Raw genomic sequence first — 23,191 nt, forward strand, 5'->3', positions numbered from 1 at the left:
ATTTCTGTGTTGGAAAGTTGGAGGATCACTGGGCTGACACAAATTTCCTACCACCCAGCATTCCCACAGGTATCCCGATAAAAATTGTACCTCACTCTTGTGGGTGGGTCAAGTACCCGCGACAGGGAAGGTCCCAAAACATACTGTGGAGACATCAAAATTACCTATCACAAAACAACCTGGAACAAACTCAAGCTGGACGAGTTTTTCCATCTCCTATCGGTTGACCCATTTGACAACTCGGGACCACCTGATCAGGTTTATGACAGGTTTTGTAATTGGGTATCCAAGGCTTTGGACACCCTCATTCCCTTGGTGGGCTGCAAAACTGGAGCTGGCAAAGCCAGTCCCTGGTACGACGACTCACTGCGGGCACTGAAGGTCACTTGCAGACGTGCAGAGCGGGCCTGGCGAAAAGCCTATTGCACCATGAAGAAAGCTCTCTACCTGTCGACGGTGAAAGTGTATCATCGGGCGGTATGTAGAGCTCGTGCCGCTTTTTATGCTGCACAATTTAGGGCTAGTTCGAACCCGTCTAAAGCTATTTTTAAGGTATTGAAAGACCTTACTGCCAAAAAAGCAACAACTACGTACCAGAGCTCTGTTGAGCACTGTGAAGAATTGGCAGAGTTCTTTCTGGAAAAGGTGAATGCCATCTACCGGGCCTTTCCTTCGGTCATTCCCTTGGCTAATCCATCTCCTAAGCCATTACCATCTGTGGGATTGCACTGTTTACCTATGTTAACACCTGATAGCCTAGGCACTCTGGTCCGCCGAGTGAGGTCTGGGTCCCCAGAGGATCCACTCTGCCCAGAGGTGCTCAGGGACGTAGCGGTACATGATATCTCACCGCTATGTTCCTTGATCAACTCGTCGTTAACATCTGGCGAGGTTCCACTGAAGTGGAAGCGAGCCATGGTTCGGCCTATCCTGAAGAAACCCAGCCTGGACGGTAGCAAGCCAGAGAGCTATCGACCGATTTCTCTCTTGCCGTGGCCGGCCAAGGTTATGGAGGCGCATGTAAATGCTGTCCTCTCGGAACATCTTTGCCGCGCAGATATCCTCGACGCAACGCAGAATGGATTTAGGGCTGGTCATAGCACGGAGACGGCTCTGCTTTATGTGGTGGAGCATCTTCGCTCCGTGCTTGACGCGGGACAAACGGCAGCGCTTGTGCTATTAGATCTGAGCGCTGCCTTTGACACCGTCTCGCACCCAATCCTTCTGCAGCGCCTAGAGGAGGCTGGGGTCACGGGTACCGCGCTCCAGTGGTTCCGGTCGTTTTTAACCAACCGGGCCTTTAGCGTGACCGTCCCTCCTTACCAGTCCAAATTCCATCCGTTGAACCTGGGAGTTCCCCAAGGCTCCTCGCTGAGCCCTACGCTGTTCAATCTGTACGTGGGGCCGCTAGCTGAGGTTGTCAGGCAATGGGGCATGACGATGGTGTCATATGCCGATGACACACAGCTAGCGGTCACGATCAGCGGGGATGCCGAAGTCGATGCCCCCAGGTTTCAACAAGGACTGCGGGCGGTCGCCAACTGGATGACGTCCAACTGTCTCCAGTTGAACGCTAGTAAGACCGAGGTCATGGTTTTTGGTAGACAGCCGGAGCTGTGGGGAGAGAGGTGGTGGCCAGGGGATCTGGGTCCTGCTCCCATCCCAGTCGCCGAGCTTAAGAACCTCGGGGTCTGGCTGGACCCTGCCCTCACGTTTGTGTGCCATACTAAACGCACGGCCGCAAGCTGCTTTGGCATCCTGCGCGGACTCCGTCCTGTGCTTAAGTTCTTTGATGCCCCCACCAGGCAACTCATGGTCCAAGCCACTGTCATCTCCAGGCTGGACTATGCGAGTTCCTTGCTGGTTGGTCTGAATCAGGCAGAGATCGGGCGCTTGCAAAGGATTCAGAACGCCGCAGCTAGAGCGGTGGTAGGTCTTCCAAGATTCTGTCCTACCTCCAGCTCCCTGCGGTCATTGCACTGGCTTCCGGTGGCCCAGCGGATCCAGTTCAAGGTCCTTTGCATCGCCTATAAAATTCTGAAGGGGTTTCCAGCAACGATTCTTGTGGCCCTTCTTGCCAATTATACCCCAGCGAGACCCTTAAGATCGGCGGACCTAGAACTGGCTGTTGTGCCGCGCTTTAAGCGAGCTAGAGCCGGAGGACGCTCTTTCCGAGTGCGTGCAGCGGTTCTATGGAACTCCTTGCCCCCGGCAATTCGCGCTATATGAGACTTACTTTCTTTTCGTCGCGCGGTGAAAACCTTTTTATTCCCTTAGTCCGTAACACTTGTTTGTTTTAGTCTAGTTGTGTTGTGCAGCTGCCTTGTCGGGCGCCAGGACGCTCCTTGGCTGGAGCATCTGTGCGCCAAATAAAAACGCATAACATAACATAAGATAACATTTTGCAGGGGGGGTCACCTGGATTTTTGGTCCCGGGTTCAGTGGCCATCTTGGAAAACCTACCAAACCCACACATTTCTGAAAACAAGACACCCGGGGGAGTCCAGCGAGGAATGGCTTGTGTAGATCCCCCAAGATTTTCCTTACCCAGAATCCCCTGCAAACCTCAAATTTAGCTGAAAAAAGCACATTTTCCACATGTACTGTGGTGGAATCACCGTGCCGGCACAAATATTCTATCCCACAGCATTCCCATCAGTCTCCTGAGTAAAATTATACCTCACTTGTATTGGTGGGGCAAGGGCCTGTGACTGGGAAGAGCCTAAAACTTAGAGATCAAGGGTATAGCACCGAGAATTCTAAGTGCTAAATTTTTTTTTAAGTACGTTTTTAGCCAATTCTGCATTGGGCATCCACACAAGTGAGGTATCATTTTACTCAGGAGACTTAGGAGAACAGTGTGAGATAGAATATTTGTACCGGCGCGGTGATTCCACGTAAAGGTATATGGAAAATGTGGGGGTTTTCTGCTAAATTTGAGGTTTACAGGGGATTCTGGATAGAAAAACATTGTAGGATGCATGCAATCCAAACCTCGCTGGACTCCCCCGAGTGTCTAGTTTTCATAAATGTGTGGTGATGGTAGTTTGCCAAGGTGGCTGCCGAGCCCGGGGCCGAAAACCCAGGAGACCCCCTTGCAAAACCAGGTTGTTTTGTGATAGGTAATTTTGATGTCTCAATATGTTTTGGGTCCTTGCCTGTCGTGGGTACTTGACCCTGCCACGTGAGTGAGGTAACATTTTTCTCAGGAGCCCTAGGCAAACGCTGGGTGTTAGGAAATTTGTGGATCCATGCAGATTCCAGAACTTTCCCACACAGAAATTTGTAGGGGATTCTGGGTAGGAAAACATTGAAAGACACATGCAAGCCATACCTTGCTGGACTCCCCCGAGTGTCTAGTTTTCAGAAATGTGTGTGTTTGATAGATTTCCCAAGATGGCCGCCAGCCTGGGGCCAAAAACCAAGTTGACACACCTTGCAAAAACAGGTTGTTAATAAGATTAGTAATCTTGATGTCTCCTCAATACGTTTTGGGCCCTTGCCTATCGTGGGTATTTGGGGCACCCAAATGAGTGAGGTACAATTTTTAACAAGAGACCTGGGGTAAGGCTGGGTGGTGGGAAATTGGTCGATCTACGCAGATTCAAGAACTTTCCACTACAGAAATATGAGGAAAATGTGTTTATTTGTTTTACAAAGTTTGAGGTTTGCAAGGAATTTTGGGTAACCTGGTGCGAGCCACACAAGTCACCCCATCCTGGATTTCCCTGGGTGTCTAGTTTTCAAAAATGTATAGTTTTGCTCGGTTTCCCTAGGTGCCGGTAGAGCTAGGGCTCAAAATCAACAGCTAGGCACTTTGCAAAAAAAGGGTCTGTTTTCACTGTGAAACTGTGGTGCGTCCACGTTGCGTTATGGGCCATTTCCTGTCGCGCCACTACACCTACCCACACAAGTGAGGTCTCATTTTTATCAGGAGACTTAGGGGGATACAAAATTGTGGAGCAACTGTTATCATCTATTGACTTTCAATGCATTTCTGCCTTCCAAATGTAAGACAATGTATAAAAAAGAAGTCACTTAGAAAAATGACCTATAATTCACATGCTGGTATGTATACCCACAATTTCGGAGATGTGCAAATAGCTACTGTTTCTAAACTCTATATTTTTTCCCATTTCGGAAATACATAGGTGACTTTCAAACCGTTTTTTCCCTGGTTATATTTTTCCAAATTAATTGCTATGTACCCGGTACACAATAAACACCATTGCAAGACGCTGCTCAGTTATTGGCTCTGGGTACCTCGGGTTCTTGGTGAACCTACAAGTCCTATATATCCCTACAACCAGAAGGGTCCAGCAAATGTAACAGTATATTGTTGTCAAATATCTGTCATACTTAGTAGAAGTTACAGGTGAAAACGTTGGCACAAATGGCTGTTTTTTTAACTCATTTTCAATTCTTTCTATTTTTAACTGTTAGTTTCTATACAAAAACCTTGAAGGATCTATACAAATGACCCCTTGCTGAATTTAAAATGTTGTCTACTTTTCAGAAATATATACTTTCAAGGATCCATCATTGCTTTCATACCCATTTTTACCATTAACTGGAAGGAGGTTGAAAGCACAACAAAATAGGAACAATAGACTAACAGGCACATGCATCAAAGCTTTTTGCAATCGCAAACGGTGCGAATCGCAAAAATCGTCCGTTTGCGATCGCAAAGTCAGCTTTTGGGATGCATCAAGGGTGAAGGCCCTCGCAATTTGAGAATTCGCAAATATTTGCGAGTTCTCAAATTGAGACTGCATTTAAGGAATTGCATTTTGCGATTCCTTAAATGCAATGCATGAAAGTTTTAAAAATAGCGATTTCGCAATTAGGGGGAGCAAATTGCCATGAGGTTGAACCTCATGGTAATTTGTGAAAACTTTGAAAAATGCACAAAAGTGCATTTTTCAAAGTTTCATGTTGTGCACACACATGCCCTTAGGGCATGTGTGTGCACAACATATGTGCACAGATCAATTTTGGGGGTGCAACAGGGTGTCATTTGGACACCCCTGCACTCTTGAAATTGCATTTTCAATTTGAGATTCGCTAATTGCTAATCGCAAATTGAGAATGTCTTCCCATTCATTCCTATGGGCCTCTAGGCCCATAGGAATGAATGGGGAGGTATTCCTTAATTGCGAGTCGCAATTTGCGAGTCGCAATTAAGGAATGTTTAGAAATCGCACATTTTTCAGCGATTTCTTCATGCATAGGCTTTTGCGATTTCTTAATTGCGATTCCTTAAAAATTGCAATTAAGAAATCGCAAAAGCCAACAATGATGCATGTGCCTGTATGTCCCAGAAAAATGCCAAAAGTGTGTGGAAAAAGTTGGTTTTCTGACACAAGTTTACTTGTCCCTGAAACCTGGGAAGATGGTAATGTCAGCGCTACAACCCCTTTGTTGATACCATTTGCAGGGAAAAAAATAGATGCTTTCATCTGTAGCACTTTGTTCCCATTTTCCCAACAAAAACTAAAATTTTGCTGTATTTTGGCTAATTTATGGGTCCCCTCTAGGGAGATCCACAAATCCTGCGTGCCTTTAGAATCCCTGTGATGTTGGAAGAAAAGGAAGCAAATTTGTCTTGGATACCTTATGTGGTCAAAATGTTACAGGGGCCTAAGCGTCAACTACCCCAAATAGCCAAAAAAAGTCTTAGCACGGGGGGTGTAAAGGGCCTAGCAGCGAAGGGGTTAATGAAACCCTTCTATTCGTTATGTACAGCACCACTGTGTATGGTAGCATTAAAGTACTTTTCTCTCCAAAACGAAAGTACTGGCTGGACCTTACTTTATTGATTGTTAAATGATGCATAGGGAGTGCTGAGTTTCTGACCCCACGTCAACTTAAGGCTTGGACTGCTCGACTTCACCACCCAGAGAGCAAGGGCCAGTTGTAGGTAGGATTGATTTACCACTTCTTAAATACCGAATTTTACCGAATCGGTATTTAAGAAGTGGTAAATATGAAGGGGGGAGATGTAGGTATTTCCAGATGTGGAAATACCGAATCGTTAAGATTCGGTATTTACCGAATCTGGAAATACCGAATCGGTATTTCCTATTGATTCCTATGGGCTGTGAAGCCCATAGGAATCAATGGGCAATCGGTAAATACCGATTTTAGCAAGGGTGCAGGGGGTGTCACTTTGACACCCTCTTGCACCCCACAAATAGGCATGTGCGCCATGTGGCACACAGACATGCCCTAAGGGCATGTCTGTCTGTCACATGGCTAGGTGTGCATGCACACATGTGCATGCACACCTGAATTCGGTATTTTAACACCCAATTGGATTGGGTGTTAAAATACCGAATTTGTAGGGACTTTGGGACTCTGAAGAGTCCCACCTACATATGGATTTACAGAATCGGTATATTTACCGATTCGGTAAAATACCGAAGTAGTAAATTTACCGAATCGGTACATATACCGATTCTGTAAATTCTGAACCACCTACATCTCAAAATCCAATTACCGGTCGGTAACGGCCGAATTCGGCCGTTACCGACCGGTAATTGGCCACCTACATCTGGCCCCAAGTGCCACAGGGGTGCATTTGCTGCACGGTTCAGGGCTCAACAGTGGGAGTAATCCACAAACCCCAGTGGTATAATTCTGTGACTGTCCCAATCTGAACACAGTAACAAGGTAATCACCTTGAGACTTAAGGAAAAGTTCCCACAAGAAAGAAATGTTGTTCTGTGTACTTTATTTTAATTTGAGACTGTTTACCTTGTATGTCAATAACATACACATACATTTGTTGGTGTGATCTCTTAAGTAAATATCATATGTTCTAAAATGTGAACGTATAAAACGGAAACATTTTTTACACATAAATATTTTTACTATATACACATTACAATGTTAAAATAGATAAAACATTGAAAATCAATCGCATTAGGAACATAATGCGAAGTATGGGCCATCAAGCTTGGAATTCCTTTCAGAAAATATTAAACGTCCATTAATCATCTTTAGGCTGCAGGAATTTTCTCAGCAACAACTGAATCTCCCTAAAATAAAAATAAAAACAGTCTCGTATTAACATGCATTTTAGCACATTTTTTATGGAAAATAGGAGTATGGTAAGGGATGACATTGATGTACAATTGTATTTCTTACAAAGAGCTTCCACACTTGCCTCATCAGCACTATATCATCATCATTATCACCTTTCTTCTATTATTGATAAATAATCACATAAGTAAATAAACAATACAATTAAAAAGCAAATATGATCAACACTATTAACATTTTCACATACAAAAACAATCAATTTACATAAATCACGTGTATTGGGTCTCCATGGTTAAAATTTACAAGCATGCACACTGTGAGTCAAAAGAGCAAAGAATTTCAGTGCCGAAAAGCAGGTTTTAAGAAGTGACCACTGCTGCCCACACTTCAGGCCTGGCGAGCTTTTGCAAAAACACAGTGCTGCTTTGATTATATTGAAACCATATCTCATCTGTAAGAGGAACAAAAAACCTGCGCTATAAAGGTACGTAAAACGTACAAATGAAAGAACATTGTAACAGGATTTAAGGTGAGTATTCATCGCAACAGCAACTACAAATCAAAGCATTATTAAGGGCCACTGGAATTATGGGGCAGGAGAGGGCAAAATTATGAGAAATGACATCTTTTAATAGTATTACTTCCTTATTTTGTACTTTTTACACTTCTTAACACTGTGCATTGGCTCAACCTCATTAGTATAAGTTTAATACCCAAATATAGCAATAAGCAACAGAGAGGCGACAATTTGAAAGGCCCAAAACTGATCAGCAACGCGTTCCACTGCATTTTTAGTAACTTTTGAATCGTTTGAACTAAAAACTATTTGTTTGTGTTAAAATCTGCTGTATAATCTGCAGATTTTAACACAAAAAATAGTTCTCACCTCAAACGGTTCAAATGTTACTAAAATTGCAGTGGAACGTGTTGCTCATCAGTTTTGGGCCTTTTAAATTGTCGCCTCTCTGTTGTTTATTGCTATATTTGGGTATCAAACTTATACTAATGAGGTTGAGCCAATACAGTGTTAAAAAGTGTAAAAAGTACAAAACGAGGAAGTATGTATTATGTGGCAAATCTATACGAAAATTGCTGCGGCAGCACAATTCCATAATTCCAGTGGTCCTGGTCATATTGTATTGACCTAAAGTATAAGAAAGTCATACAGCGAATGATACATAATCTGAATCTGGTGAAGAGTAATCGTTTCGAGGGATATACCACAGGCTCTATGTCTGGATTCAAACCCATTGAGGTTTGGATAACTACACTGGTATGCATGACTTTAAAACGCGGTCTTTACACCGCGATATGTTTACAACACAGTCATTACAACGGAAGTCGTTACAACAACTTGCGCTTGAGGCGCTGGACTTAGAAATAGTATGATCTACTATTCCAACTCCAGCCTCCGTAACAGTAGGGAAGGTGTTGGAATAGTAAATCATACTATTCCTTAGTATATAGCGCCATCCAGCGCAAGTCGCTGTAACGACTTGTGTTGTAATGACCACGTTGTAAACGTATCGCGGTGTAAATGCCACGTTGTAATGGTTGTCTCCCCTACACTGCAGTTCCATCTCATCTCTGGTTGACTGCCTACCGCCCAAAACGACAGCTTCACCCAGGACTTGTCCTTAGCTCTTATTAAGGAGGGTGAAGTAAATAAGGACTGCCAGTCAAGCTCTACTGTTGCAGTTTTAATGGAGCAGAGTCAAGGAATATCAAGACCATAATCACAGGATAAGCAATCTTCTATTATTGTTCTATTTAGTGAGGCGTGGTCAATATTTCAAATATAAATCCATAATACTAACAAAGGTAATTTTATCTGGTCCCTACACAACCTAATCCTATCTCTTCATGTACAAAGTAGAGTGGACTGGTGTGCCAGAAGGCATTGACAAAAATAATTTTACTTCACTTGGAGGCTACCCTCATCACTGCACCCCCTAAAACCAGTAGCATACGTTAGGATGGGAAGGCATCTCCTTTTACAGTAGAGCAATGGGATTATTATAGATATTAGATCCCAAGTTAAACATCGTTGCTTCCTAGATATAAGCCAGGGTGTCCGGGAACTAAAAGTGTCAAACGTCACACGCCCAAGTATGGAAAGTGAATAACTTTCTCAATGGTCTTACCCTTTACTTTACTGAAAGACATCTTGACTTCTGGCTCTTGGGGCATCAAGGCAATCAATAAGTTTTTGCCATATTGGTCTCTACTACAAGTTCTCCATAAATAGAACAAAAGCATCTATCAGCTGTTGCAAACCATTGGGGATACAGGAAAGTAGTACTGCATCATCTGCATATAGCAAGGCTGGCAATGGCTTAGTTTTAACAACAGACATATCCTGCCCTTTTGCAATCAAAAAGGTAATACGATTAATAATGAACATAAAAAATAGGGTGGATGTTAAGACACAGTCCTGGCAGACACCACAAGCCAATTCAAAAGGATTTATATATTCAAGTGTTCCCAAATCTGACTGAAAGTGTTAAATCACTACACAGGCGATAAAGAAAATCCACTAAGGTGTCCAGTCACATATTTGTTATGAGCCCCCCACTGCTTGGACCTGTTCACTCAGTCAAAGAAGCTATTAAGGTCCATGAAGGGCAAGTCATTTGCACTAGTTTTGGCAACACTATGCCTGCTTATTATCAGTGGTAAATGTAAGCATTGTTTATGGATCCCAGACTCATCCAAAACCCATATTAGTCTTTAGATAATATCTTCGACTCATCTATCCATGTTAAATTATATCTAGGACAAGTCAGGCAACTATCTTTACTATCAGGTCCAGAAAAGATATGGGTCGGTAACAAAGTCGATCATGGCATTTGCCCTTTTATACACTAGCACAATTATAGCAGTATGCCAGGACTTGGGCAGTTCACTTTTGCAAGCAGAATTTAAAATGTTCGTGATAAGTGGGGCCCAGAATTCAGTGTTAACTTCATATATATCCATCAGCACCCTGTCCAGGCCTGGAGCTTCACTAGGTGGATATTTAAGTATAGCTAATTCCACTTTGCGCCGATGAAACTGAATAGATAAAGGGCAAGTTTGTATCCCTGAACTAGAGGTTATTTTCCCAGAGACAGTAGAGACCAGTCTATATTATTGAAAAGAGCAACACATTGGTCAGCCTTAATGTGTGATCCTAGTACATGTATTTGCGTTTTATTTTAATTGAATGCCTTCCACAATGCTCAGGTATGCTTACAGTCACTAACCAAACTCTCTCAAAATACTTTTCAGAAGTAATTTTTCTTCTTGTCCAGCGCAAGCTTGTAAGCAGTTTGGCAATCATACTTTTCTTCCGGATCCCTGGGTTGGCAATTCGGTGCCTTCCAAAGTCTTCTTTTGGTTGTACTAAAAGCTGTTTCATACCAGCCAGGATATTGGCGATTAGAAGTCCTGATTGGTTTCAGAAGCAACTTCCTTATATGGTTGCCCAGTTTTACCAAGGCGTTCATAACATAACTTGGCCTACACTCTAGAGATAAGCACTAGTACACACAATCCAAATTTTCCTTTAGTAATTTTGGTGACTAATTTAGGGAGGTAGGGTAGCTTCCACGCTAACCTCACCCCATTGTCCTTGGTGGTGAGATGATCAAACCCCTTAAAGGGTTACACATCTTGCCCCCAGGAAAGCTATTGACACCACCAAGGGATTATGGTCGCTACATATGCTCACTCTTGTGCTCCGTTCAGGATATAACTATACAAATTCCTATTACCAAAGAGGTAATCAATGATGAGCAGCTGTCCTGACCAACAAAAGTAAGTTGCTGTATATTATGAAAAATGCCTACAAGTTCTTTTATATTGCATGAATCATAATCTAAATCACGCAAGCAATTAAAAAGGATGTTCCCTTTCTGCTCAGAGGCATTTGCCAGTTCATTTTTTTTTCATAAGCAGGGAACGGGTTTGCATACAGAGATCTGTCCCCTATTTTGTTCTTTAAGTTCCTCTCACCAACCATCTAAAACCTGTAAGTCATTTTATACAGCTATTTCTTAGGTCATGAATTACATCCAAAAGGGTTTAATATTTACAATTATCAACATTAGAAAAATCATCATTATAAAAAATGAATTAAAAAAATTCAAACTGCCAGACCATTTTAGCTAAAAAAAACTTGAATACATGATTTGCTTGCAGGGATTGGTATTAAGGCACATTGGAAATCAACCTTAAATAAAGAAGATAAGCCAGCCCTGGCTCAATCCAAAGCAGAGGTAAGCAATAGCAAAACAAGCATTGGTAAATGCATTAGCTTTCACCTATGTGATTAATGATGAGCTGCTTTTGTTATAAGTTATAGCTTCCTGAGTAATTATACAATATAAGGTACAGAAAGTTTGTTAAAGTGTAATGACTTGTTTATGAACAAAAAGGCAATATTTTATGATATTACTAGTGGTATAGTGCAGGTAAGTAATAGCAACCATTTGAAAAATGTAATTAAAAGGGGAAATAATAGAATTAATTGATGGAACAGCAGTATTATGTGTTTAGAGGAGTTCTGACAAGTTTTGGGCCCAGTGCCGCTGCACCATTCAAATCATGCCTCTAATGTATATGAGTCTGCCTGTTTAGTAGTAAAAGTAGCAATATTTGGTGTTTAGAGGAGTTATGACAACTTCTGGTCCCAGTGCAATTGCACCTGCTGCACCATTCAAATCATATTTCCTATACAGTAACTGCTCTTGTAACTGCCTCTTTAGTAGTAAAATATTGCAATGTTGCAATAGTTGGTATTTACAGGGGTTCCTAGAGCTTTTGGCCCAGGTGTCACTGTACCTGCTGCCCCATTGACATCATGACCCTAGTGCCTGCAATATAACTGCAATTGTGTCTTCCTGTTTAGTAGTAAAATATATCAATATTGGGTGTTTAGAGGAGTTCTGGAAACTTTTGGGACCAGTGCCACTGCACCTGCTGCACCATTCAAATCATGACCCAGTTGTCTGCAAGGTAACTGCACTTGTTACTGCCTGTGTAGTAGTAAAATATAGCAATAGTAGGTATTTAGTGGAGTGCCTAGAGCTTTTGGTCCTGGTTCTACTGCACCTGCTGCACCATTCAAATCATGACCCTATTGCCCGATAGATAAATGCACTTGTGACTGTCTTGTTTAATCTTACATTTTAGCAATAATCTGGGTTTAGTGGGGTCCCTAGAGCACCTGCTGCACCATTCAAATCAAGTCCCTTCTAACTGCAAAGTAACTGCAATTGTAACTGCCTGTTTAGTAGTCAAATATAACAGTATTATGTGTTTAGAGGCGTTCTGACAACGTTTGGGCCCAGTGTACTGCACCTGATGCACCATTCAAATCATAACCCTGTTCTCTGCAGGGTAACTGCACCTGTGGCTGCCTGTTTAGTAGTAAAACAGAGCATACCTCTTGTGTGTTAACTACATTTTTAACGCGCTATGTATATCACAACATTTAGATTTTGATCATAATGACCAAATAGATTAAATTGAAAAAATCTATCTGATAATGCCTACAAAGTGCACAGAAAGGTACTGAGGCATGAATAAGAAATGTCACAAATGTTCTAGGACTAAAGCCTCTGCTTTACACAACTAAAAGAAAGCATTCCAGTATACTGTTAGAAGCTGTTTGCCTTTTCCTTGGGAACAGATCTTATCTTGACAGAAAATGGGGCTTAAACAGTGTGAACAGCTGTAGTAGAAGTATCGTAAATATGTGCAGCCAGAAGAAGTTAACAAAAAAAGTTCCACACAAAAACAAATGAATACAGTCATTTGCAATTTGGAACTGATAAGAGCCCCCCTTTAAGATATATTAAATAGAAGAGATTTCACAAGCACAGCGCAAGCACTGTGCAGGCGAAAAAACGTCATAACAACCAACATCATCTGTAACCCAAGTCTCCCGCAATATAACTATGTCATAAGGGCGTATATATTTTAGCCAGTTATCCACGATTACTTTAGATGAAATATTTACTATATTACCTTACCCTATAAAAGGGTTAGTTGAAGGTAGGCTGGCCTGTAAGGCTCTCCTCGCTACGCGCTGCGCTGTGGCAACTAGGCGCATTGTATTTTTAAAAATTCCCGTTTTGTGTACTTTTGTTTAATTTAATTTAAAAACACTTCGCCCTGTTTTTATCCCTTTTCCACTTACTTGCACCATAATTGTGCCTTCAACCGCGGCTTCAGCGGGTTTGTCCTGGTGATCTCGCACTCTCTATTAGTATAGGCGCCATCTTGGGGGAGGTAGGATCGCCAGTCCAAGGAGCGCTCTAGCGGTCAGGCTGACCGGGTGGAGGCCTATTTAGACGCGTCATGCAAGCGCGCGGCGTGTGCGCGCGGCGTGTGTGCCGCAGTAACGCCGGAGTCACGCCAGAGTCCAGCCCGTCTGCGCCCGTCCGCGCTGAGGACGAGCTGGACGGCTGGGAGACTGGACGCACTGATGCTGAGTGTTTGCACTTCAGCTATTCCCGGCAGGAAATGTTGACTCTTAAGCCACCCATACGGCCCTGTCATCATAGGTACGCCCCTGAGTCATTTCAGACACGTTTGGGCTGCCAATGCTTCCGGCATATTCATTTGGGGCCGGTTCCATAGACGGCTTACATACCGCTAGCACCGAATACTGAACCAGGAATCCTGATGAGGAACGATCAGGGGTTCCTCATAAATGCGAGGTCTTTGATTAAGAACAACCTTGCTTTTAAGGATTTCGTTCTGCTTAGACAACCCGCATGGGTATTTATCACAGAAACGTGGGCCAAGGACTCTTCGGGACCGGACCTGGTGGAGGCAGTACCTGATGGTTACTTATTGGTGAGAGAGGACAGAGTGGGACGTGTGGGGGGTGGGTTGGCCATCCTCTATAGAGATTGCTTCTCCTGCCACACTATCCCTCTCTCTACACCGTTAAGGTCCTCCCAGGCCCTCCAGTTCTCTATCAGTGGACCCTATGTAGCTCCGTTTACTGGCCTTCTCATTTATAGACCACCGGGTACCAGGACAGTTTTTAGCCAACATATGCTCAATTTGTTAGAGCCACATTTTGGCTGTGAGCATTTTACTGTCCTGGGGGATATGAATTTCCATCTGGAAAATTTGGAGTCAAAGGATACTTTGTCCCTATTGGACACCTTCTCCGGCTGTGGGATGAAACAACTAGTGAATGATCCCACCCATCAAGCAGGTCATGTGCTTGATGGGGTCTTCTCTAACGATCCCCGGCTTACTACCGGGACTCCCATCCCTCTTTCCTGGTTGGATCATTTTGCGATCCCTTTAGAACTAACATCCCCTACTGTCAGGATTAAGGGAAATCAGCCAAGTACAATGGAATTGAGACGTAATCTCAAAAACATTTCTAATGAAATGCTTGCCTTTAGACTGCCCAGTAGGCTGATCACCACAGAAGAGGATGTAGGGAAAGTAGTAGACAGATTTGACACTGCTATCAGAACTGCTATTGATGATCTGGCCCCTGCTTCACTCTGTTATTCCGCGAGGAAAAGTCCCTCGGCGCCATGGTTCTCCGAACCATTAAGACTCCTTAGACAGGGAGTTCGAAGACAGGAACGCCTGTGGAGGACTAGCTGGGATCCGCGAGAGAGGGATAATCATAAATCCCTCTTAAAAGAGTATAAATCTGAGGTTATAAGGACCAAACAAGAGTATTTTACCTCGTTGACCTCCTCGCTCTCCTCGCCTAAAGAGCTATTCAAGATCGTTGACACGCTCACCTCTTTGAAAATACTGGACCCCGTGGTCAGTTCTCAGCAGCTCTGTGATGATGTCGCACAGTTTTTTCAATCAAAAATTGTGGACATCTATTCGGCCTTAGAATTTCAGAGGTCAGCATTATCTCCTTCTCCGAGCGTCTTGGTCCCTCCACTAACACCTTTGGAGGTGATACCGGTAGGGTGTTTTTCTAGATTTCCCCCCCTTGCCCTGAAGGAACTTGAAGCTCTCCTTTTGAAGACTAGGTCGGGGTCGCCTTTAGACCCTTGCCCCTTAAAACTTCTCAAACAATGTAAGGAGACTCTCCTGCCCTGGCTGCTAGAGATTATGAATAGGGCAATGAGAGAGGGGATCTTCCCGCCACATTGGAAAAAAGCGGTGGTTAAACCACTGTTAAAAAAGCCTACCTTGGACCCGGGTGTTCTCAAAAACTTCCGCCCCATTTCACTGCTCCCAGCCCCAGCAAAGATGTTGGAAACCCATCTGAACCAGCATCTGGCTGCTTTCCTGGAAACCTCTGGCCTTCTAGATCACTCGCAGCATGGATTTCGGAGAGAGCACAGCACGGAGTCGGCCCTTACCACGGTACTTGATAACATCCGTACCAGGGTGGATAAGGGCATGACCACCCTTCTTATCCTTTTGGATCTTACGGCTGCGTTTGATACCCTGTCTCCCTCAGTGTTAACATCGCGGCTGAGGGAGATAGGGGTTGAGGGGCCAGCACTTAGTCTGCTATCCTCTTTTCTTGGCCAGAGGGAACAGAGAATCAAGCTGGGGGAGTTTCTATCTCCATCCCTCCCTGTGCGATGTGGGGTCCCACAGGGGTCGGCATTAAGCCCGACCCTTTTTAACATCTATGTGACCCCCCTCGCCAGGCTTATAAGATCTTACGGGATGGAGGTAGTCTCCTATGCCGACGACACACAGATAATGATGTCTCTCGCCCAGCCGGTCATCTCGGCTGCCTCCAACTTTAGACACTGTATGGAGGCAGTGGCTCAATGGATGATTTGCAATTCATTGAAGCTTAATGGCGAGAAGACCGAAATTCTGGTGTTCGGAGGCAAGGAGGATATTTGGTCAGCGGAATGGTGGCCCTCATCCCTGGGAGTGTGCCCCACACCCACGGCTCTGGCTAGGAACCTAGGAGTCATGATTGACCCTCATCTGGGGCTGGGTCAGCAAGTAAGCAGGACCATTTCTACTTGCTGGGGCATAATAAACATTCTGAGGAAAATAAAACATTACCCGTCCCCCCCAGCTAGAAAGCAAATAGTAGTTGCATTGATAGGCTCAAGACTTGATTACTGCAATGCCCTATATCTTGGCATTAACAAGAGTCATATAACGCGACTCCAAATGGTGCAAAATGCGGCGGCAAAGTTTGTACTAGATCTGCCTAGGCGGGCCTCTGCTACGGCTGCTAGGAAAGCACTGCACTGGCTTCCAATCGATGCCAGGATTATGTTCAAGTCTCTTTGCTTGATCTATGGGCCCCTGGCCACAAACAAGTCAGGAGGCATAAGGGATCTGCTAAAATCTTACACCCCTTCTAGATCTTTGCGCTCGGCCAATAAAGCCCTGCTCTCTATCCCCCGTGTTCGTAGAGCCAGGTGGGGTGGCAACCTTAGCTCCAAGGCTGTGGAACTCCCTGCCCTCTGACATTAAAACCCTCCCATCAAAGCAGGCCTTTAGAAAGGCCCTCAAAACATGGCTTTTTGCCAGGGCATATCCTTAGCTTGGTTTCAGCCTTTTGATCTTACTTTGTTAGGCGCCTTGATGCCTACGGGCTTAGTTGCGCGTTATAAATTTCATTTCATTTCATTCATTTCATTCCAAATAGTTAGATTGATAATAGTGGACTCTATCCTTTTGCCCTTCGTGTCTGGCCCCATAACAGTCAAAGGAGAAACAGAAGTGAAATGACCTTCATTTAGCATCAAAGACTCCTGGGAGGCGTTATTGAGCCCACCGGTTTCACGGTGAACTTGAGCAGTTGTTAGGACCAGTCTTTGTGGGGTCATACTAGGAGGCTCAATTGAAAGGGGCCTGTCAGCACGCTCAGTCTCTTTTGACACCCACTGCACATTCCAAGAAGCAGTGAATAGTCGATCCCTCATTTTCGATATTGGGATTTTTTCTCCTATTTTGCGCTAACTTATCTTGGCTGTGGAGTAGATAAATGGGGTGCTATATAGCGTAGTACCTTTCCACCGAAATACCAGGGTGTTGTTGAAGATGTAGCTAGTCCCTCAAAAGATGACCAAACAACCAAGCAGCCAGATTAAAATGAAGAATCGAATACCAGAGGTCAGAAGTCAAAACAAGGCCAAACCGGAAAAAAACAGTTCATACACAAACCACCATCCACCATCAAGAGAGCAGTAGCGGTGGCAGTGACCATGGCAAATACGGAGGCTAAAACAAAGATTGTTGTAGATGTTGCTTCTCAAAACCAGAATAATTAAATTATGTCAAAGTCTATAAAGCATTAATGGGCACATGCATCAATATTGCATTTTGCGATGCCTTAATTGCGAAAAATAAGGAATCGCAATTAAGGAATGGCAAACTGCAATGCATCAAGAAATCGCTATAAAAATATCGATTTTTTAAAATTCCATAATTGCGATTCTCTAATTGAGAATCGCAATTAAGGAATACCTCCCCATCCATTCCTATGGGCCTAGAGGCCCATAGGAAGGAATGGAAAGACATTCTTAATTTGCAATTCATCATTATAAATTCGCAAATTAAGAATGCAATTTCAAGGGTGCAGGGGTGTCCAAAGGACACCCTGTTGCACCCCTGAAATCTGCTTAGAAGTACATTTTGCACACTCACATGTGTGTAAAATGGAACTTTGAAAAATGCACTTTAGTGCATTTTTCAAAGTTTTCGCAAATTACCATGAAGGTCAACTTCATGGTAATTTGCTCCCCTTATTTGCGAATTCGCAAATTTTTAGAGTTTGATGCATAGCATTTAAGGAATCTCAATTTGAGATTCCTTAAATGCAATCGCAATTTAAGAAATCGCAATTTTGCGATTTCTTCAATTGCGAAAATTACAAAAATTTTAATGCATCCCAAAAATGGGAATTGCATTCGCAAACGGCCGAATTTTGCGATTCGCCCCATTTGCGAATGCAATTTACTTTGATTCATGTGCCCATAAAAGTTCCGATCATTAAGCCTGTCAGGGAGTTAGGTAAAACCTCTTCGACTCCTGTGGCCTCAGGTTAGTATCAATGGATGTATAATCAATGGATGTATAAAAAAAATACTAGGAGTTAAAATAAAAGAGCAGAAAAGTAAGACTCTTCTTCCCTGGGGCCTTCCTACACCCACAGGAAAGGACCCTGCACTTTCAAAAGAACAGAGGGCACACTTAGAAGTGCTTAGGTTGGCATTAAGCATTAAGACCGACTGTGTACAAGGCAAGTTTATGTCGGCAGGACAGCCCCTCAAGTGCTATGTAATCCACAAGTTGAAAATCCTGAGGTCTCAGGCCCCAGATCTCCAAGTGCCCTGTGCTCTCATGAACCAAGTCCAGGACGAGTGCCCAGCAGGATAGCTGCCAACTTCTTGGGAACCATGAGGGAGCCTGCCCCAAAGCCTGCGAGCCCAAATTTGGACTAACCACAGCATCTACAGCAAGTCACTGCTGACTGTCCTGCCAGTCCTCCTGTTAGTTTGACATCTGTGCTTCCAGTCACTCAGGTGTGATCTACCGGGAAGCTACCCATGGCGTAACATAGGTGTCATGTTGTTCTTACTTTTAAAATTGTTTTCTTTCAATCTTCTTTTCCTCGTTCATTCTAGCAAGGTTCCATATTCCTTGCTGGATGCCAGTTTGACTGGGAAGAAGACTTGTGTAGGCAGCGTCCTACCTTGCTCCTGTGTTCCTCTTAAATAAATACTACAACTTTAATTATCTGCCTCGTTTTGGACTTTACAAATTGGCGACGTTGTCAAGGAACACCAGGAACCCTGAACTCACTTTATGGATTATTTTCATGGATTTGACTTTCTTTAACCTCGTTGGATTTATTCTTCCGCGAGGATGTAGAGAACGAACTGGAAAAACTTGTCAATGAGGATATCATAGAACCAATTGAATCCTCTGAATAGATTTCTCCAGTGGTAGTGGCCAGATGCTCCAATGGTAAAAATGTGTCTTTGCATTAACCTCAGACATCAAAATGAAAATATTGTTATTGATACATTTCCTTTGCCAAAAATGTTTGAGATGTTATCCTTAGTGCATGGTGCCAAATTTTTTTCTACTATTGATTTGTCCTCGGCATATCATGAGATTGTTCTTGATGAGGATAGCAAACAGCTAACTGCGTTTATCACACCCATGGGCTGTTTTCAATTCAAGAGAATTCCTTTTCAATTGGCATCCGCCGCTGCCATTTTTCAACGCCTTATGCATCAATTATTTGGCAAACACCCCAAGGTAAGATTTTTTTCAGGACGACATCATTATTTTTGGAAAAGACAGAGATGAACATAATACTGTGCTAGAGGAAGTTTTAAGTACTTTGGAGGATAAACGTTTAACAATAGAACACTCAAAATGCAAATTTGGTGTAAAATCAGTTACTTATTTTGGTCATGTACTGTGTGCTGATGGTGTTGCAACTAAACCAAAATTGGTGGATGCCATAAAAGAAGCTCCTCCTCCTTCTAATAAAGAAAAAGTTAGATCATTTTTGGGAATGGTAGAATGTTATGCTAAGTTTGTAGAAAGGTTTTCAAGCAAAGTTTTTAACATCAGACTACTCCTTAAGAGTAATATCACGTTTTCATGGTCTGAAGCGTGTGAAAATGAATTCAACTTTATTAAGAAAGTAATTATCCATGCCCCTCTACTAAGTCCTTTTAACATGGACTATAATTCTATAATTACAGTTGATGCAAGCAATAAAGGGTTAGGAGGAGTACTTTCTCAAATTGATGAATCTGGCAAATAATGCATAATTGCATTCGCTTCAAGAGCTCTCTCCACTCCTGAGTGCAAATTCTCTATGATTGAGAAAGAAACTTTGGCTGTAGTTTGGGCTTTAGAACATTTTCGCTGTTTTATATGGGGCAAAGAATGTATTGTCAGATCTGACCACAAGCCACTGGTTAAACTTCTTACCACTGAGGGGCTATTTAAAGCTTCAGCCAGAATAACCAGAATGTCTATGCGCCTACAGGATTTTGCTTATAAGATTGAATATGTTCTTGGCAAAAGTAATTTACTTGCGGATTTTGCACTTGTTCATGATGAAAGTCATTTTTGTGTGGAGAAGAAAAATTGGAACGAAGAATATCTTAAAGATAATTTAGTTGGTATCTGCTACTTCTTTTATTCGCCAAGGTTGGCCAGAGAAATCTAAAGTATCTTTAAACTTAAGACCTTTCTGGGAGGTAAGAAATGAGTTATCCATTTTGGATAGTACTATTTTTCGTGGTGACAAAGCCATTCCTCCTATATAATTAAGAGAATCGGTTTTACAATTGTGTCATGAAGATCATTGTGGTATTGTAAAAACTAAACAAAATGTTAAAAAATCGTAATGGTGGCCTAGAATAGATATAAGTGCGGAAAGAATTGTGAGAGAATGTGCTGTGTGTTCCAATTCTGATAAAGCACTTAAAACGTTAAGGCCTGACATGTGTGAGCCAATTATTCTTGATGGTCCATGGCACACTGTGGCTGTTGACATTATGAGTCCCATTGGTGCCAATTCTAAATATATAATGTCCATTATTGATATCTTTTCAAGATGGCCAAGTATTACCACTGTAGACAAAATTGTCTCTATCACTATGTTAAAGTTTCTAGACAAGGTTTTTATTAAGGAGGGTCTTCCAGTTCAAATAATTAGCAATAAAGAAGTATAATTTGTGTCCAAATTAGCTAAATCCTATTTCGAGAGAATTGGTGTTACTCATAAAACCACATCTTTATATAACCCTAGTGGTAATGGTATGTGTGAAAGATTTAATAAAGTACTTAAAAATGCCATTCAAATTGCCGGTATGAAGGGGGTAGATTGGGAACTTCAAGTCCATAAAGCCATCTGGACGTATAGAACTAATATATATGATGCTTTAAAAATGTCTCCTTTCGAAATGATGAGAGGTCCCACTGCCAGAACTAAGTGTAATCCTGATTGGTTGCAAAATAATCTTAGTTTAGATAGCTGCATGAGCAAATTTAAAAATAATATTTTGGATAAACATTTACAATATAAGCGCATTTTTGACAATAAGTTTGGAGCTGGTTCTGTGGATATCAAGGCTGAAATGTGGGTCAAAGTTAAAAAACCTTTAGAAAAATCCGAAAGGGCGAATCTCAATATTCTGAACCCTTGATCAAAAAAGTTTTACGTAATGCTGTTCTTTTGAGTGATGGCAAGGTGTGGAATATTAGGAGGATTCCTGTTTACAGAGGGAAAAAATAGAATAATTTAAAGAAAGATTATCCCCCAGATGCATCAAGCACCCATTTTGCGGTTCCTTATTCGCGAAACATAAGGATTCGCTAATAAGGAATAGCAAAATGCTATGCTTGAAGATCTCGCTTAAAAAATAGCGATTTCTTAAAATTCCTTAATTGAGACTCACAAATTGTGAGTCGCAATTAAGGAATACCTCCCCATTCATTTCTATGGGCCTAGAGGCCTATAGGAATGAATGGGAAGACAATCTCAATTTGCGATTCTCAATTAGAGAATCGCAAATTGCGATTACCATTACAAGGGTGTCAAAAGGACACCCTGTTGCACCCCTGAAATCTGCATATGGGTACATCTTGCACACACACATGCCCTAAGGGCATGTTTGTTTGTAAAATGGAACTTTGAAAATTGCACTTTAGTGCATTTTTCAAAATTTTTGCAAATTACCATGAAGTTCAACTTCATGGTAATTTGCGCCCCCTATTAGCGAAATCGCACATTTTTTAACTTTAATGCATTGCATTTAAGGAATCTCAATTTGAGATTCCTTAACCGCATGCGTGCGGGCGGAATTCCGCTCGCACGCTGAGATTTTTCAAACCGCACTTTACATGACGAGCTGGGCTCGTCATGAGCGTGCGAGGAGGCTACCTCATGACGAGCCCAGCTCGTCATGAGCGTGGAAGGGGTTAAATGCAATAGCAATTTAAGTAATCACAATTTTGCGATTTATTAAATTGCGATTTTTGCATTTGGGATGATGCATCCCAAATGCAAAAATACTGGTCGCAAAGGGGCAGATTCTGAGAATCTGCCCCTTTGTGAGCGGATTTTAGCTTGATGCATCTGGGCCTTAGTTGTTTCATCTTCTTCTGGAATCACTTTTGATGTTGAGGAACAAGGTGATGTTGTTACACCTGAAATCAACACATCTGGAACCATCACCACTTCAGAATCAAGTAATGCTGATTCCTCTTCTGGAAATGTGACTCCTGTTGTTGCACCTTGTAACAGTATTGATCCAGAATCTGGAAATGTTCTTACTGCATAGCGAAGTGTTGTGACTTCTAATGTTATTGATTCAGCTGAGATAAATGTTAATAGTGATGGGTCTAAGAAACGCATATGTTCAAAACCCAAAAGGTTAAAAGATGTTGTATGTTAATTTGTTTTTGTTTTTGTTTTGTTTTCTTTCTGTGTTTTTTTTTTCATGAGGAGAAGGATGTGTCATGTTGTTCTTACTTTTAGAATTGTTTTCTTTCAATCTTGTTTCCCTTGTGCCTTCTAGCAAGGTTCCATATTCCTTGCTGGATGCCAGTTTGACTGGGAAGAAGACTTGTGTAGGCTGTGTTCTACCTCGCTCCTGTGTTCCTCTTAAATAAATACTACAACTTTAATTATCTGCCTCGTTTTGGACTTTACAATAGGTCCCCACAACCCCTGTGTTGCGGGGGCCCCCAAGCTCCAGGGGGCCACCTCAGCACAGTTCCCTGGCCTGAGAGCTCCTGATTGAGTCTGGAGGGGGCCCATCCTTGTAGCTTGCAAGGGGGCCCACTTGCGTTTTGTTAAGCCACTGGAAGCTAGGGTGTCCAAGGCTTCAGATGATTGCAAAACTGATTGAAAGAGTCAAACATCATGACTTTGGTGTTTATGTTACAGACATGAAAACGAATACCCCTACTACAACTTTCAAATTAATCAGCAGTCTTTCAGTGTGCCATACTGGGTAGAATTGCCATCCACTATGATGTATATTTGTGTGCTATAGAACTGGAATGTAAAGACGAAGAATGACACTATTGCCCTTGTTATACGTTTTGTAGGAAACTGAGGAGGTAGTACCACAGCCGAAATTACCAGCTGCGTGGGATATGTTTAATAACACCTGCAGTGTTACCACATCATCATCATCGCAGCCTT

At 42.6% G+C, this 23,191-nt stretch overlaps 1 protein-coding gene across 3 annotated transcripts in view; it reads right to left on the bottom strand.

Moving 5' to 3' along the window:
• Window positions 1-6,726: 6,726 nt before the first annotated feature.
• C6H6orf118 (chromosome 6 C6orf118 homolog) overlaps window positions 6,727-23,191 on the bottom strand; it is a 338,123-nt gene continuing 321,658 nt past the window's right edge. For all 3 annotated transcript variants that reach the window (XM_078648656.1, XM_078648655.1, XM_078648654.1), the window contains one exon: window positions 6,727-7,040. In XM_078648656.1, coding sequence (XP_078504782.1) covers window positions 6,992-7,040 — 49 coding nt within the window. In that variant the 3' untranslated portion in view covers window positions 6,727-6,991. The remainder of the gene's footprint in view (window positions 7,041-23,191) is intronic.

The sequence above is a fragment of the Lissotriton helveticus genome, chromosome 6 (genome assembly GCF_964261635.1).
Source record: "Lissotriton helveticus chromosome 6, aLisHel1.1, whole genome shotgun sequence".
In the NCBI taxonomy this organism is placed as follows: Eukaryota; Metazoa; Chordata; class Amphibia; order Caudata; family Salamandridae; genus Lissotriton; species Lissotriton helveticus.